A 14,918-nucleotide genomic window follows, 5' to 3' on the forward strand; every position below is an offset into this window, starting at 1 on the left:
GAAATTCAAATGCGTTGCAAGGGTGGAGCAAGTGATAGCACCTTTTTGGCAAGCACTTCGTTGTTATTGTCACATACTGTTTCTTTATAGGAACCACAGTGGCCTATCTGGAAACAAAATGAGTTCCCAGACTTCCATTGATTTCACTTAAAAATCTGAGGAGATGGTTCCTCCAGGAAGCCAGTTGATCCAGTGGTCTCACTTGCCTCCTCACCTCCAGCCAAAGTCAAGGTCTTTAGAAGTAACCGTTCCCAGCTCTAGTGGTTGATAAGCTCCCAGCTCTCGGTTGATAAGACTCCAAATATGCATCAAACAATATGGATTTTGTTTTCTGAAATGCGAGATGGGGCTCATTAGCAGAGCCCCTGGTAAATGTAAGCTCTGCTCTGAGTTTGTCACTGTGCTTGGTTTTTGGTACAGGATTTGCTCGGTTCGCAGTCTGCTCTTCGTGTGGGCATGTCCCTCTGTGGACGATGCTTGGCTTTAGGTGCCCAAGCAGAGAAGGTGTGCAGCTCTTTGCCCCCAAATCTAGACATCAAGTTATTTCAGTTTCAAGTTGCTCAAGCTTTTTTCTTGTAATAAGTTGCTTTTGACATTTGTTGCACACTATCTTCTCTGCAGCTTCTGTTTTTTCTCTGCTGTTGCTAAATGATGGGGCTGAGCAGATTAGGAAATGGATTTCCTCTCGAGAGAGACCGAGTGGCTGTATGTCTTGGTGCTTAGTTTCACCTCGCTGGGAGCACACTAGTTGTAAAGGCTGTGGATCCATATTGGACGGTCCTAAAAACTTCTGGCAGGCAACCATGGCTTTGTGATCAAATTGATTATCTGTTGTGACCTATTCTAGAAGTTGTTGGGTTACAAGTTGTCATTAGCATGCTCATCACATAAAGCACAGGCGCAGAGAAGGAAACCTTTTTTTGGTTGGTGAATTAGAGGGACGGAGGAGAGGAAAATTAACCATAGTCTTGGAGTTTAGCATGCCATATACTTTAATCCATATTATCACTTATGGGTTTGGGGTTTTTTTCTGAAATAAATGTAATGCTCCTTCTTGTAATCTGGTAGCCTGTCTCCTTCGTTAATGACTGGAAAATTCCAGGGCCTCATTTCTCACTTCTTGGGGTTTCATGCTAATGCTGCTTGCCTAAAAGCCAAGGATAAGTAAGATAGAATTTCACTTGATGTAGGAAATGGTTTCTAACTAGCTGAAAGAGGATTCCTCTTGGTTTCATGGATAGATCAGGCATCTTGTTTCCTATGTTTGAAGAACTGAGAAGTTTCCGGTGAAAATGGATTCCCAAGCCCATGGGTTGCTTGCTGGGCTTTAAAGTGATGGCTGGCTTTTTAAAATGGAAATTGAAGATGATGGCTTCAAAGCACTCTTAAAGGCAAGGTTATGCAATGGTATTCAAGCCTGAGCCCTGCAAGTTCTCCCTTTGCAGGGCTCCTCTGAAGTCAGTGGCACTAGGGAGGGCAGAGGCTCCGGAAAGCTCCTTTGCTTGTTATTGACTGGAGAGCGGTTTGGGAATAGCTGTTAGAAGGGGACTGCTGCGTGTGTTTTGCTGACCCGTGCAGCGGCGTGGCCTGGAATCACAGTGGCTTAAGTGGAGATTATTTCTAAGTCTGAACGTAGCGAGGACCTGAGTATATAGTCAGGACCAAGCAACACGTAGCGCTCTGTTGCCCAGCATCAAAGCACGTCTATTAGTATGACTGTTGTAGTTTATAATACTGCAGTTAGTTCTACTCACGTATGTTACGGCTTTTGAATTATGAATGCTTTCAAGATGGTGCTTGCAATGATGAGGGACTTCTGGTGGTTTGTGGTTTGTTTTTTTTTTTTTTTTGTCTTTAAACACAAAAGCTGAGTTCTATGACTTTCATTTAAAAAAGCTGGTACTTGAAGAAAACATTTAAGTATCACAAGACAGAGCACAAGAGCTGGTAATGCCGCGCACATCATTGTGTATAGTTGTTGTGGATTGGTGCCGTTTATGCCAGCGTAATTTGGCAAGCGTAGGGGAAAGAAAAAGACAGAAGGCATAGTGCTGGCTACAGGATCAGAGGGTTTGATGAAATGGCATTGCACTTGCTCGACTTTGTTTTAATAAAAATTAATATACAGATAGTATAGAAAGAACAGTGTAATAAAGAATTGTGGTAATGGATCCTTCTGCTCTTTTATTTTTTAATTAAAGCTGGCCTTTGCCGGAGTTTGACCCAAGTCAGATCCGACTGATTGTGTACCAGGACTGCGAAAGAAGAGGACGGAATGTCTTATTTGACTCCAGTGCGAAGAGAAAAATAGAGGATGTTTCGGTGTCGGTGAGTATTTTATTAATTTACATGGTTATAGTCTACATTTTTTTAAAATGGCAAGATTGATAAATCACAAATGTTCTGTTTTATTCACGTTAAGATTTAAATATCAGTTATATGCAGGGCTATATTTAAATGCCTGTGAAGCTGCAAATTGTTCAGGCTTCAGTGATTTCACCCTTTAACAGCTTTAAGTACTATAGCGATCTCTTTATTCCCAGGCTCATCTATTTTCTGCTCTTGCAGAGAGGAGGATTCCTTCCTGCGGCAGGCAGTGCTGGGGGGCTGAGGCAGGGCAAAAACTGGTATTTATGGATGTGCTTTTATGCCATGGTGGGGTCTGCATTCTTAATCAGAAGGTCTTCCCAGTCCTGCGTCCTCTTCTGTCCTGTTTGGTTAGCTTTTGCCAATCGTTGTTTCTGTGCTTTGCTGACAGTTTTTTCACACAAAGTTACTTGAAAACTTTTCCTTTGTTTTTCCTTTTGGCATGGTCTGCATGGTAATCTATTAATTGAAACTGTAATGGATGCAGTCAGATGAGGATACTTCCTTCTAAGGGCTCTGGCCAGAAGATTAATTTCTAGCCACAGTGGTATTGTAGGTCGTTGTGTGAGGTTGGACAACTTATGTCGCTGCTTTGAACCTCCTTTCACCATCTCTAAAAACATTTGCAAACCATTTTAAGCTCTGCAAGCAGAAAGCACTGTGTGAACTGAAATTTATGATCCCAGTTACTTCTACCCGTAGGACCTACTAAGTTCTGTAAGCAGGAGTACACAAAATAACATTATCCCCAAGCTCTGGTTTTCATGTTGGGTATTGGAGTACAGCCAGAAGATTCTTCATCCAGTTTTGTAAACTCTTCCGGCCTATTGCTGAATGCTGCCAGCCTGATGCTTCTCATCCTGGTCCTGGGTGCTTCCTAAGCCCACCCACATATCCTAACCTCTGGGAGTCAGCCTGTGTCTCACCAGGCACTAACTTCCAGGCTTCTCCATCGTTTACTCCAGTGTTTTTATAGCCATGAATCAAGACCCCAATTTCCTCATTCTTTTTGAGAATTTGTGAAGTAAAGCAAGTTTCACAAATGTTGACTAAAATGCACCTTTCTTTTTAATTTTAACTTGTTAGAATGGCTTTATAATTGAAAAGTTCCTGTTCTTCTAGGTGTTCTTGCCAGGAAAACAGGTTTTTAAAGATGATGTCTTTAGAAGTGCTTTATTGGTACGAATTGCTGGCTATGCTTATTACTGTTACTTCATTAATTCTAAAGTATTACTTCATTAATAAAAGAAGACATGCTACAGTAAAAATCCTCTTGCCATATTTCAGTTGATTTCTTGAAAGCCTAAAACCTCCTCTTTAAGATAGATCTGTACTTGCTCAGTGAACTCGCAAACTTCAGTGTTTTGGTTTATTTCAGAAAGATTGTTGACTGTGGCAGCTCAACAGCAACAGAATAAATGGCTGATAATGAAGCTAATACAGTTCCATATTAACCTCTCCTTTATTTTTTCTTTGCTAAGGGGGAGAGGGGAGGGAAATAGCTGTGTTCACCATCTCTATGAAATGAGTATGTGAGACTGGTGGAGGAAGACTGTTCCCAGGGTGTTTGAAATGCCCAGTGCTTGTCTCCGGTAATTTGATGTATTTCTTCTTTTTTGTGCTATTAGGAGACTTTGAAAGAGAATATACTGAAACAGTTGATTGCCATGATGTCTGCCTTGTGCAGCACTGGGATAATGGCATGGCAGGCAAGCTTCCCTCGTAAAACAAAACTTTGCAGTAGCAGAAACATTATGCAGGTAAAAACGTGCAGAAGAGTCCTCGGCTCGGCTTGCTGTGAGCTCAGTACAGGCTTGCACAGTTAGCAGTACGTACTGGCCATTTTCAAGGAATTGCATTGTTTATTTTTCTTGCTCCTTATCATGATTTTCATTACCAAAGACACACCCTGCCTATACAAAGCCAGATCTTGGCTCTAAGCACATTCCAGGGCACTCTTGCCCTTTTGCAGCAGGACATGTGTGTGGGCTGGGCACTCTCCCTTCTGAAAGCCTATCTGTTCACCACCCGACCAACGCCAACGCTTTCTGCATCCTCCCCCCACCCATTTCCTAACGGGATTTATACCTCTGGATTTACAAGTAGCATTAGGGGGGAGATTTGCAAGAAGTGCCTGTGGGTGGCCAGGCTGTTCTGGTTGAAGTCTCATCAGTCTAATGTGGAGAACCGAGAGGGTTTCAGTTTGCTTTATGTTGCTGTGCTCTTCAGTTCCCGTTTTCTGTTGCTTAGGAGACATGAAAGCAATTACAATTAAAAGTTTCATGCCTACAGCAAGGTGAGCTATACTTCGCTCTATTTTCTATATCTAATCTCTACATATGTCAAGAGCTGTGTGCGCTGGACCAAGGTTGAACATGGCTCAGTCATTTGAATCCCGTAAGGGGAGGTATGGTTATAAAATTTAAGAAGCGTCAGAGCAAACTTTTCCAGACGCAGATGTTTCAAGAAATATAATAGTAGGCTCTGACTTTTTGGTGAGTGAATACTGCATAGTTGGTGCTCACACCAAGCTGGGCTTTAATTATTAAAGCATTACTAGGTTCATATTATCCGTGAGGGAAATGTGACTATAACACAAATAAGGATTTTGTGTTTTCATTGGATATTAAATCAGCCTCTTCATGTCTTCAACACAGCTAAATATTAGGCAAACAAGAATTTTGGGAGGGTACTGCAGAGAGACAGACAGAAGGCAGCTGAGGGTTTGCAGTATGGCCATTAAAATACTTTAATTGCACAGGAGAAGCGATGTTTTCCCCGGGTCTTGCTAGGGTTCTACTCGGCGGACAAAGCCGAGAAGCAGTCTGGTGACTCGGAGGGCTGGCGGCCGCCGCAGCGGGGATGGTGGGCGGGGGGGGCTGGCGGCCGCCGCAGCGGGAATGTTGGCCGGAGGCTGTGCCAGGCGTTTCCACCGAGGCCGGGCAGAGATCCGCCTTCGGCAGCTGTGGGCACTTGGCATGGGGGGAGGCAGAGAGATCCCCTTTGTCAGTCCTATGCCTTTTTTGGTGCGAAGCAGGAGAGGTTCTTCCCCGGCTTTCCAGGGGATGGGCTGTTGATCAGCCGGGCTCTGTAAGCAGGGCCGAAAGATGAGCATCAGAAACCCGGGTAACTCCTCTGCCCGAGTTCTGCCGGGCTACCCCGAGGAGGGTGGCTGCCCCTTCCAGCCCTGTGGCACTAGGGCGTGAGCGCATGCAGCAGAGCAGGCATTTGCGTGTTCAGCATACCAGGCCAGCGCGTGATGCGAGAAGTAGCCGTTACTGAGGCCTTTACTGAAAAGCCTCGGTCCACACCCAAACCTCCACATCCCTTGGGTTTTTGGGTATCGGAGTACTTCTACGGGCAAGCTCGTGGGTTTGATCCACCGTCTCCTGTAGGGAGTTACTTCAGTTTGTTCCTCATCCTAGTAAGCGTCTGGTTTCTAATGAGACTGTTACTTGATTTGCCGGGGATAGCGTGACGACCTATGGCTGATTTCTGCTAGTAGACTCATTTCTGTGCTTGTCTGTTCCTTTCCCTCCAACGCCTCCCCGCCGGCTTTCCGCTCACGTGCACCACCAGCCCCGCTCGCCGTCCGGCACGCGTCCATCCCCTCGGGTGGCACCACGTTTCCAAGCCAGGAGCTGCGTGTGGGCACAGGTACACTCCAAGAGCTGTGACACCAGCCCTGGTTTGAATTTCAAATGGAGCACGACAAGCAGCTCCTTTTCCTTTTTAAGGTGCAGGGGCCAGGTGGCCCGGCCAGCGCTGAGCTTTCAGTCTCGGCTCTTGCCTTTCCTGACCCCTGCGTGCTTGGCTTCTCAACCTTGACACTGCGCTCACGCTAACCTGACGCGAAGGCTGTGTTGTATTTTACTGTGCCACTGCTGTTGTGCGGCACGTGAGCTATGTCGCCATAAATGTCAGCGTGCAAAGGCCAGCTGAAGTATGAGGAGTTCTCCTCCAAGGGCTGGCAGTTGACTGGGATAAGGGTGCCATGAGGGAGAAGAGGGGGCTAAACCAAAGAAGAAGCTGGGAAGGGGAACCTTACATCAGGGCTTTCCTCGGAGCAGGCTGAAGGAGTTCGGGGGCGGAGGTTAAGTGTCTTGTTTAACTGCTCGTTTTCCTTTTTACGTTGTTCCCTGGTGACTTACGGCAAGATGGGGGTTACTGTTTGGGATTTGACTGAAGAGAGGTGCTGATGGACAAGTAAGAAGCTAAAAGAATTCCTAAGTCTAAAAATCAGCCTAGAGGAAGGCGTGGAGGCCAGGGAGGGAGAAGGGGTGTCAAGGGACCATGAGGAAGAGGAGGGAGGAAGGAAAGCAAGAGCCAAGCTGTGCACCGTGCTGAGCAGGGATCTAGAGTTTGGGTGGTTGGGCTGGGAAGGGGGAAAGACAAAGAGGCAGAGAAAGGCAGTGGCTTTTTCCCAGGACCCAGAGGCAGAAGAGGACTTTCAGAAGCAGGGTTAGTTTTGTTTTTTTGAAGAAATGAAAGAGAAGGAGTGGCTCAGGGTGCAGAATTTGAGATCTAGATGTGCAACAGTGGACTTGAACTTTTCGCTCCCCAAATCCACTTTTGCCATGTAGCCTAGTTGTCTTTATCGTTGGGATAATTTAACTGAAAGGTCATATGATATTTGATCTCCTACTGTGGCAATTTCTTTCAGTCCAAATGTCATATTTATCCCAAAGTAGAAAAAAGGCATGCTGTTTTAAACAAGCCAGGATTAGCCACGTGTTCTAATACATTTCAGCACTGGATAAATGTTGAACAGCAAATTGCTTTGAGGGATTAGTAATTGGATAGTGAGCCTTTGCTTTTAGGTGAGTTGTGTGAAATGGAGACTCTGGTCTCTATGTGGCTCTCAGTGGACAGGTTTCCAGTGAGCCAGGCTGAGCAGAGAGATAAAGCTGTGAGAGACTGAGTCCCACCTTCTTAGCTCTGCTTATTCTCTCTAAACCGAAATGGAAGAATACTAGTGGAGTGGAGGAGCATAGGGTTGTTTCTACTTCTTCCACTGACCTCTGAGTAATAGAGGAACTTGACAGCTCTGGACATAAAGGGAGAATATAGCATGTGACAGCTGCATTTTAAGGTACCTGGATTTTCACAGCAGCACTTGAAGGGAAGGAATGAATGCCTCTTCAGGTTACTCTCGCGTCCTAGGTGGATGCATACATTTAATTACACATTCAGACCAATGCATATTAATAAAGCAAAAGAGTTAATTGATCTATTTTGGAATAATTTTTCAGCTTTGCTGAAAAACCTGTTCTAGAAGTGAGGTACAGAGCTCTTGAAGAGTGACAACTTCACTTGGAAATAGAGATTTCTCTATCACTACCACCACGGTGGTATTTGAGCAACTGCTGTTGCCAAGAGGTAGAAAAGAGTAAAGCATATGATGACATTTCTCTTTCCTTCTGTCACTCACAGCCCTAACACACGTGCACACAGCTTGGATTTAGTTCGACACACCAGGCGCCTTTCAACTTTCCTATTATCCCAAAACCAAAACTTGCCCAGCAGAAATTCCTTTTCCTGTTCACAGCACTGGGCATGTTCTTTCCACTTACTGAGGAATTAATAGACCTTGTGGCAAAGAGTTAAAGTTCTTTGCTGATAGAGGCAGAGAAAAGAGATTCCAGAAGCAGAACTGTAGAAGAAAACTACTTTGTACCCTGTCTTACTATAAAGACATTTTACTCTAAGTTATCTTCAGTACTACCTGATAGGTCTCCCAAGACTTTCAGCAAATGATGACCTCTAATGTAAAAACCGTGACTGCCAGGAAGTCTTTGGAGCTGGGCGGTATCTGCAGCGAGTTGGCAGGGAAAGGACAAAGAGTGTGACCACGGCGAGGAGAGCAGCGTGGCAGCCAGGAGCGGCAGCTGCCTGCGGCATCCTTCCAGCAGATGTTCTGCTCTCCAGCAAAAGTGAGCGTTTCGGAGGACTCCAGCAGCAGCACTTTGCCTAGGGATCTGATTTCTCGCAACTGTGTCTATTTGGAAAGAAAATCCACAACTTTGAAAATTTCCCTTTTGCAGTGCTTAAATAATTAGGTTACCTTTTTATTTTTTGAAACCTGGCTTGAATATCTTGGGAATATTATATTAAAATGCAAGTAATCCCACTCCTTTGATGCATAGTGTCTTGAGATTTGTAGCATCTAAAGTTTCATTGACATTTGGAGTCAGAAACTGCAGAGGAGAGGGGCACTGCAGGTACTTGATCTCATTGTCGAACTGGTTATTCTTAAGCACATGCTAAGTTTGTAAATTTGTCAGTGATCTGCATTTTAGGAGAGTTTTGCTGTTCACAGGGTTCTGAAAAGTGGTATCCGACAGATCCTGGCCTCCTTTACAGACTCCTTGCAGGAGTCTTGGTTCGTTAAACTCCACTGCAAAGACCAAACAGCCATTTTCCTGGTTTGCTATTTAAATTAGGCAGCTATTACTTCAAGATCCAGACTACCCAGTGGATCTGGGGAAAGCTGCCGTGCAGAAGAATGCAGTGGTAATGAGAAGAAATGAATTAAAAGTAATTTGATAACTTAGCCTTTTTTTTTTAATGCCTAGAAATGTTTTTCACCTGTAGAAATGCATTTACTGGCTTTACAGTCTCAAGGAAGCTTAGTTGTAATTAACTTTTTAGAAGGAACTTTCAACATCTGATGGAAAATGCAAGCTGAAGTGTGGTTTGCCTGCAAAAGCTTCTGTAACCCTGTGGATTTTATGTGGTTTTATCACATGATGCTTGCCTAGCTTAGGACATTGTTGTTTGTGTCAGAGATAAAATGCAATTCTAGTTCACGAGTTCCTACTGAAGTCATATGATGATCATTCACATGTTCCAGCCATTGTGTACTGTGCTCAAGCCGCAGATACTAGCCATTAGCAAATCTACATATTGCATGAATTCAACGTACTCACCACGATGTTGTAATGAGAGGATACTACTATGGGAGGCTGCGTATGTCAGGACTCAGCGGCTAGTGAATGCTTCCTTCCCCTTGGCCACAGAATTACTGATTTGTCTGCACGTTTTTCCTTGAGGCTTTTTGCAGCAGCGGCTGCAGACGGGAGCAGCAGTGCAGACTGCTGCGTGGAGCTCGATAATCCCTGACATTTTCTGCTGGTTTGCTGAATCTCACCCACAGTTAGGGCCAAACAGAAGTTACCTGTCTTAACTGTAGGTAATAGTTAGCCAAAAAGGAAAAAAAAAAGTGACCTGCACAGGCTAGGACAGAAGCATGGGATTCCCATCTTGTCCCTCATCAAAATCCCTCCACAGCAGTAAGGGCAGTCATCTTTTTTGTACAGTTGTTGCTGATTATTGAGCAGAGTCATGAAGTTACCACCCTGTGCCTTGGGTATTTCACACTTTTCTTTATGCCTTTTCCTTTTCTTCATAGCTATTAAAGATTGATTACTTATGTTTTTGAGTGAACAGGGGGTTTTGGATGTGGACCTGTGAGTCCAGAGAGGAAGTTGTGACATACGAGAGCATTTCTGTATTTCCATCTATCCCTTGAACCTTGCTTCCAGTAGGGTTTGCTTCCAGCTTGCTCTTACTGGTTTGGTGATTGTATAGGAAATGTTAATTATCAAAGTCTTAGGGCAGAGTTGGTATGCCATTTTGAGCAATGTAGACTATTTCTGTCTCCTAGTGCTGCCACTAGCACATGTAAATAATGCCAACCGTACATGGGTGTAATGGGTATATGAAAAATATGTTGAGACCTTTAGGTCAAGAGGGTTGCCTAGTGCTAGTGTAAATGGCATTAACTAACGTGGATGCTGATTCTGCTTGGGATGCAGAGGTTCGCAGGGGAAATCACAAATGTTTTTACATGGTGAATGAAACAGTAGTGGAGCATCTCCCATGCCAGCAGTTGATAATACTGTGTGTGTGGAGTGGACACAGATCCAACCCATCCTGTCCATCAGTTCCAGCTCCATCTGAGCCCTCCTAACTGCCTTTTTTGCTACACTTTCTGTCTGAATCTCTATCAGAAATCACCCTTGGACCATTTCTTCATCATTTTGTGAAACTTTCCTGACTTCTTTGTAATGCTAACTGTGTTTTTCAGCTTTGTCCATTTTCAGCCTTACAATTCCCTTGTACTGAAAATGAGAGGAACATGTCACCTCTGTGCCGCTCTTCAGAAAGACTAGGGGATTTGGACACAGCTAGGGAGGGATCTGTAAAAATAGCATCTTTTCTCTCCACTTACCCTTGTAACATCAATCTCTCTTGAATTCTGTGTTGTTCTTGCTTGATTATTCCTAATCTGTGTTTTCCTGTACATCGTGAACTGCTCCTTGTCATGATCTGGCAGGTATTGCCGCTCTGGAGGGCTATGCCCATCACACTGCTCTGTCACCTCCACCCCGGTGGGCACAGCGAGCGAGAGGAAGACAGCTGGAGCCTATTGTTGCCATCCTTCCTTTAAACGCTTTGGTACCATCCTTTCTCCTAATCCTGGGTCTAAAAAAGTCGTTTGTAAAGCTTCAGAGACAGATGGCTACTTAGGAGAATGGAGTTGGAGTGACCTGTTAGCTCCTGGCTAATGGGAAGTAAAAGAGCTCGGCTTGCTGAGCCAGGCTGCAGGAGACACACTCTTTTCCTGGGGCATAAGCCTTTCAGCTGTTAAATATCTTACCTAAACAGGTAGGTACAATGCTGCTAAGCAGTGATTTCAGGTTGTGGGTCTTAGTGTGTCACGTATGTTGTCTGTATTTCAGAAACTCTGCAGCGATGCTCAGGTGAGAGTTTTTGGGAAATGTTGCCAACTGAAGCCTGGAGGAGACAGTTCTTCTTCCTTGGATAGTTCAATCAATTCATCCTCCTCCTTCTCGGATCCAAAAGAACAATGCCCAAAATACCAGGTGAGTCACTCTTCCTTTTTTTTTCTGTAACCCATGTCAAATACTAATGGTAGGTGAGGTACTGAATGTTTAAAATGCTTGAAAGTAGAGGCTAGCGGTGGAGAGCAGTTTTCGGTGAGGAGCAGATTTTGGTTCTGACTCAGTAATGTTTAATACTGTAGCTTTGGGTTTGAACAAGTCTAAAACCAACCAGCTGGTTCTCTTGGGATGTGTCTTGAATGGCAGAGATTTCTCCAGGGCATTTGTTCTGTCTTATGACCCGGGTGATAACACTCGTTCGGTACAATCAGACTTGGCACAAACATCTTATCTTGGTATAGATGAGGTAGTTTATTTTGCTTTATTGCTAAATGCCAGGGAAGTAACAGAGAAACCTGCTATCTATAGGGATAGTCCGTGTAACAGCTTTATAACAAGGGATTTGGTGCACTTGAGTTACATTTTACATAAGAGATTTTGGCCATGGGAGTAGCTAGAGTCATCTGACACGGATATATTTCTGTCATCTCTCCTTCCATGGATCACAAGTGTTTTATATTAAGCCACCCTAAAATAGAACTAAGCCCTTCCACTCTTTGTAATGAAGTAATTGTGTGTTTGAGGGAAGCTGCTATCTCCACAACCTATTCTGAAGTACAGTACTACCGATGTCTTAATCTACCATAGATATAAATGAAGAACCTTTCAGTGCTCACTTTCCCATTGTCACATTAGCTCTTGCTATATTTGGTGAGCTGCATACTCTTGTTTTCTCCTTCTCATGACACTCTTTTCCACAGCTTTAGTAAGGTGGCTGAAGATCTGTTTTCCATTCCTCCCTTCCTGGAAGGGCATTTAGCTGCGGTTATGAAAGGAAGAGACATTTCTGTCAGCATCTTCCTTCCAGCACAAAATAACCTCCTTCATGCATTGTGTGACCAAGAAAAGCGATACTCCCACTATCCAGAAATTGTCTCTCCTACTGGGCAGGCTCTGTGCAAACAATGGTCAATGTTATTAAAGGAGATTAATTTTGGTGGTTGGCATGACAGTGTATTTTAAAGCTGTGGAAAGTTTTCCCTTTTAAGTCCCCATTTCCTCATGCATATCACTTAGTCAAAATCTTACTGAGTTGAACTGAAATGATCGGTGGCTATGCGACCGGCTCAGAAAGTGTGTGAGAAACTTTCGACTTAAGTTGGCCTTCAGCAGTGTTATTTGTTGTAAACTATCTACTGTGTACCCTGTACTCCTTCCAGGCTTCCCCAGCAAGTGAGCAGAGTGCCATAAATACAGGAGTTCTTTACTGCACAGTAAAATTTTGTATCATGTATGCAGAAGGGCCAGAGTAAGTTTGTCCAGACGTCAGTCAGCCTGGCGTTTCCTATCTGCTAACCACAGTGTCTGGTAACCTCAGAAGTTACTTAATGTATTTGCGGTATTTATAAGGTTTTTTGTTTATTTGTTTTTAAAGCTATAAAGCGGAAGTCCAAATAATACAATGCTATAGGACTTTAAAAATAGTTCTTTATGTTTCCTCGTTTAAATACATTTTGACTATATGTGAGCAACTTTAATTGCAAGGTGAAACACAGGGTTTTGTTCCAGGCTTCCATATTTTTAATTATGTCCTATCCAGATCCCTCACAAATGTGAATAGAAACCATGAAGACAAAGCTGAATATGGTTCTAAGCTTGCCCACAATTATTTGCACATTATGACACCAGTGTTACCTCCATACTTGCTTTGTCCTGACCAGCATAGTCAAGACTGAAAGTCTTTCTGATTTGTTGATCATGACATTTGACATTTGTTTCTTTACTGTGTTTTTAATTTACATATGCACTTAGTTATTGATAGGGTAATATGTACAGTAAGTGGAATATTAAATGCTGTAAATATTCAGAAATGTAATTTCCAAATCACGCAGATTTTTCTACCTCTAAACGCTAATGTGCAATAACAAACACTTGTGGGTATTTTATGATCACTTTTTATGTGAGCTCATAAATATGACATAGGGAATTGGTTTGCGTCCAAGCTTTTGGTGCCGGAGGTTGTGCCCTTTTTGCCAGATGCTCCTTGGCTATGTTTTGTCTGAGTTTTTAATATTTAACCCCTTTCCTCAGTTGATTGCACTCTGCTTTGGTCTTGAGTGGCCTTTATTTTGCAGCATTAAGGGCCCAAAGGCTGAGTTGTAGCAATGTTTCCATATTAAATGCATTAAATATGTACATCTTCTGTTATGCATGGTAAAACTATTGCTATTAAGTGTAGATGAAAAGCCAGACTGAAACAGGCCGTGGGTGCATCTTACCACGCTCTTTGCCTTCAGCATTGCTTGTCGCTGCCTTTCAGAGGAAAGGGAAACCCCTATAATTAAATTTGAAAGCAGTTGATTTTCGCTTCTTTTTTTAATTGGGTTGCTTGACAAGGAGAATCAATAATTTTTCTTCAAGTATTTTTCCTTAGCTTTAGAATTAGATTTTCACAGGAACAGAAAGTTGAAACCAAAACCAACCATCGAGGCCTTGACATTTATTCAGAACGCGTCCTTCAATTGGAGATCTGCAACAAATTTAATCGTAACATTTGGCTGTAGTAATATGCAATGTCCTTGCTTCAAGATTTCATGATGCTTGCAGACCTATTATTTCCTAGAGCCATTAACATCCATGCTTATATTTCCTTGGAGCTGCTGGTTATACTGACTGATTTTAAAGTCTAGTTTTTCCAGTACGTCCTATGGTACACCTAGGCAGTATGATATCCTGGGAGGTAAAGATGGAAATTTCTCTGAGACCCAGGTAATGATCACATTTTGCCCTGTCATATGAACACTAACAAGCATTGCCATTGTAGCCTCATTTTTAGAACGGTGGTTGCTACTTTTAGTCATCCCCTGTCTTTCTTGCACTGATAGCAGATTTCAGAGGTTAATAGTATGTCTGTTAAAGTACCATCATCTTAATTGAGAGTGCTTGAGAAGAGCTAAAAATTGGAAAGTGTTATAAGTGTGTTGTCTTTTGGCTGATTAGCATTTCCTTGTTCCTGCCCTTGTTCTGCGGGCTAGCGTGAGGAGAAACATTGAGCAGTCATTTTCCTATCACTCCTTACTCCTGGTGGGATTCCGTGGAGTAGATGCCCTGTCCTTGGTCTTGCTCTGAGCTCCCTGTCTGACGCTGGCCAAAACATTTAGATATATTCCGAGCCTGTGTAGGAATCCGGTGAGGAGCCTGGTTGTTTAGAGCTTGGGTAAGAGATATGGAGAAATAGCACTTAGCATTTTCCAAACACAAGGTTATTTCTGCAACTGGTTTTAGGGACCTTTTTTTTTTTTGGAACGATTACTCCAAAGAAGCATTAGCAGTTATCACACACCTCAAAAGAAATGCATTGCTTTCTCGCACAGTACCAAAGTACCTTACCTATGACCTACCTGAGTTCTGTGAGTAAGTGATCACGATATTTTAAATTATTCAAGGCAAGGCACAAATGGAGAGCCAGCACTAATACTCTGCTTGCCTAGAGAAGCAGCCCTGGATAAAGGGACAGTAATCTCAGTCATTGACAGCACACAAATAAGGTGACTGGCAGCTGAGCAGTCGTCTCCAGTTGATTACCCTGAGTAACATTTTAATTTTAGGGTTTTGTTTGCAATATTTGGTCTAGCCTGTGATGCT

At 43.4% G+C, this 14,918-nt stretch overlaps 1 protein-coding gene across 1 annotated transcript in view; it reads left to right on the forward strand.

The window, feature by feature from the left end:
• Positions 1–1,084: 1,084 nt before the first annotated feature.
• Positions 1,085–14,918, forward strand: part of LOC104619683 (folliculin-interacting protein 1-like) — a 21,771-nt gene continuing 7,937 nt past the window's right edge. The window contains exons 1-3 of the mRNA XM_010285642.1: positions 1,085–1,164; positions 2,202–2,328; positions 11,112–11,255. Coding sequence (XP_010283944.1) covers positions 1,085–1,164; positions 2,202–2,328; positions 11,112–11,255 — 351 coding nt within the window. The remainder of the gene's footprint in view (positions 1,165–2,201; positions 2,329–11,111; positions 11,256–14,918) is intronic.

The sequence above is a fragment of the Phaethon lepturus genome, unplaced genomic scaffold (assembly GCF_000687285.1).
Source record: "Phaethon lepturus isolate BGI_N335 unplaced genomic scaffold, ASM68728v1 scaffold46854, whole genome shotgun sequence".
Lineage (NCBI taxonomy): Eukaryota > Metazoa > Chordata > Aves > Phaethontiformes > Phaethontidae > Phaethon > Phaethon lepturus.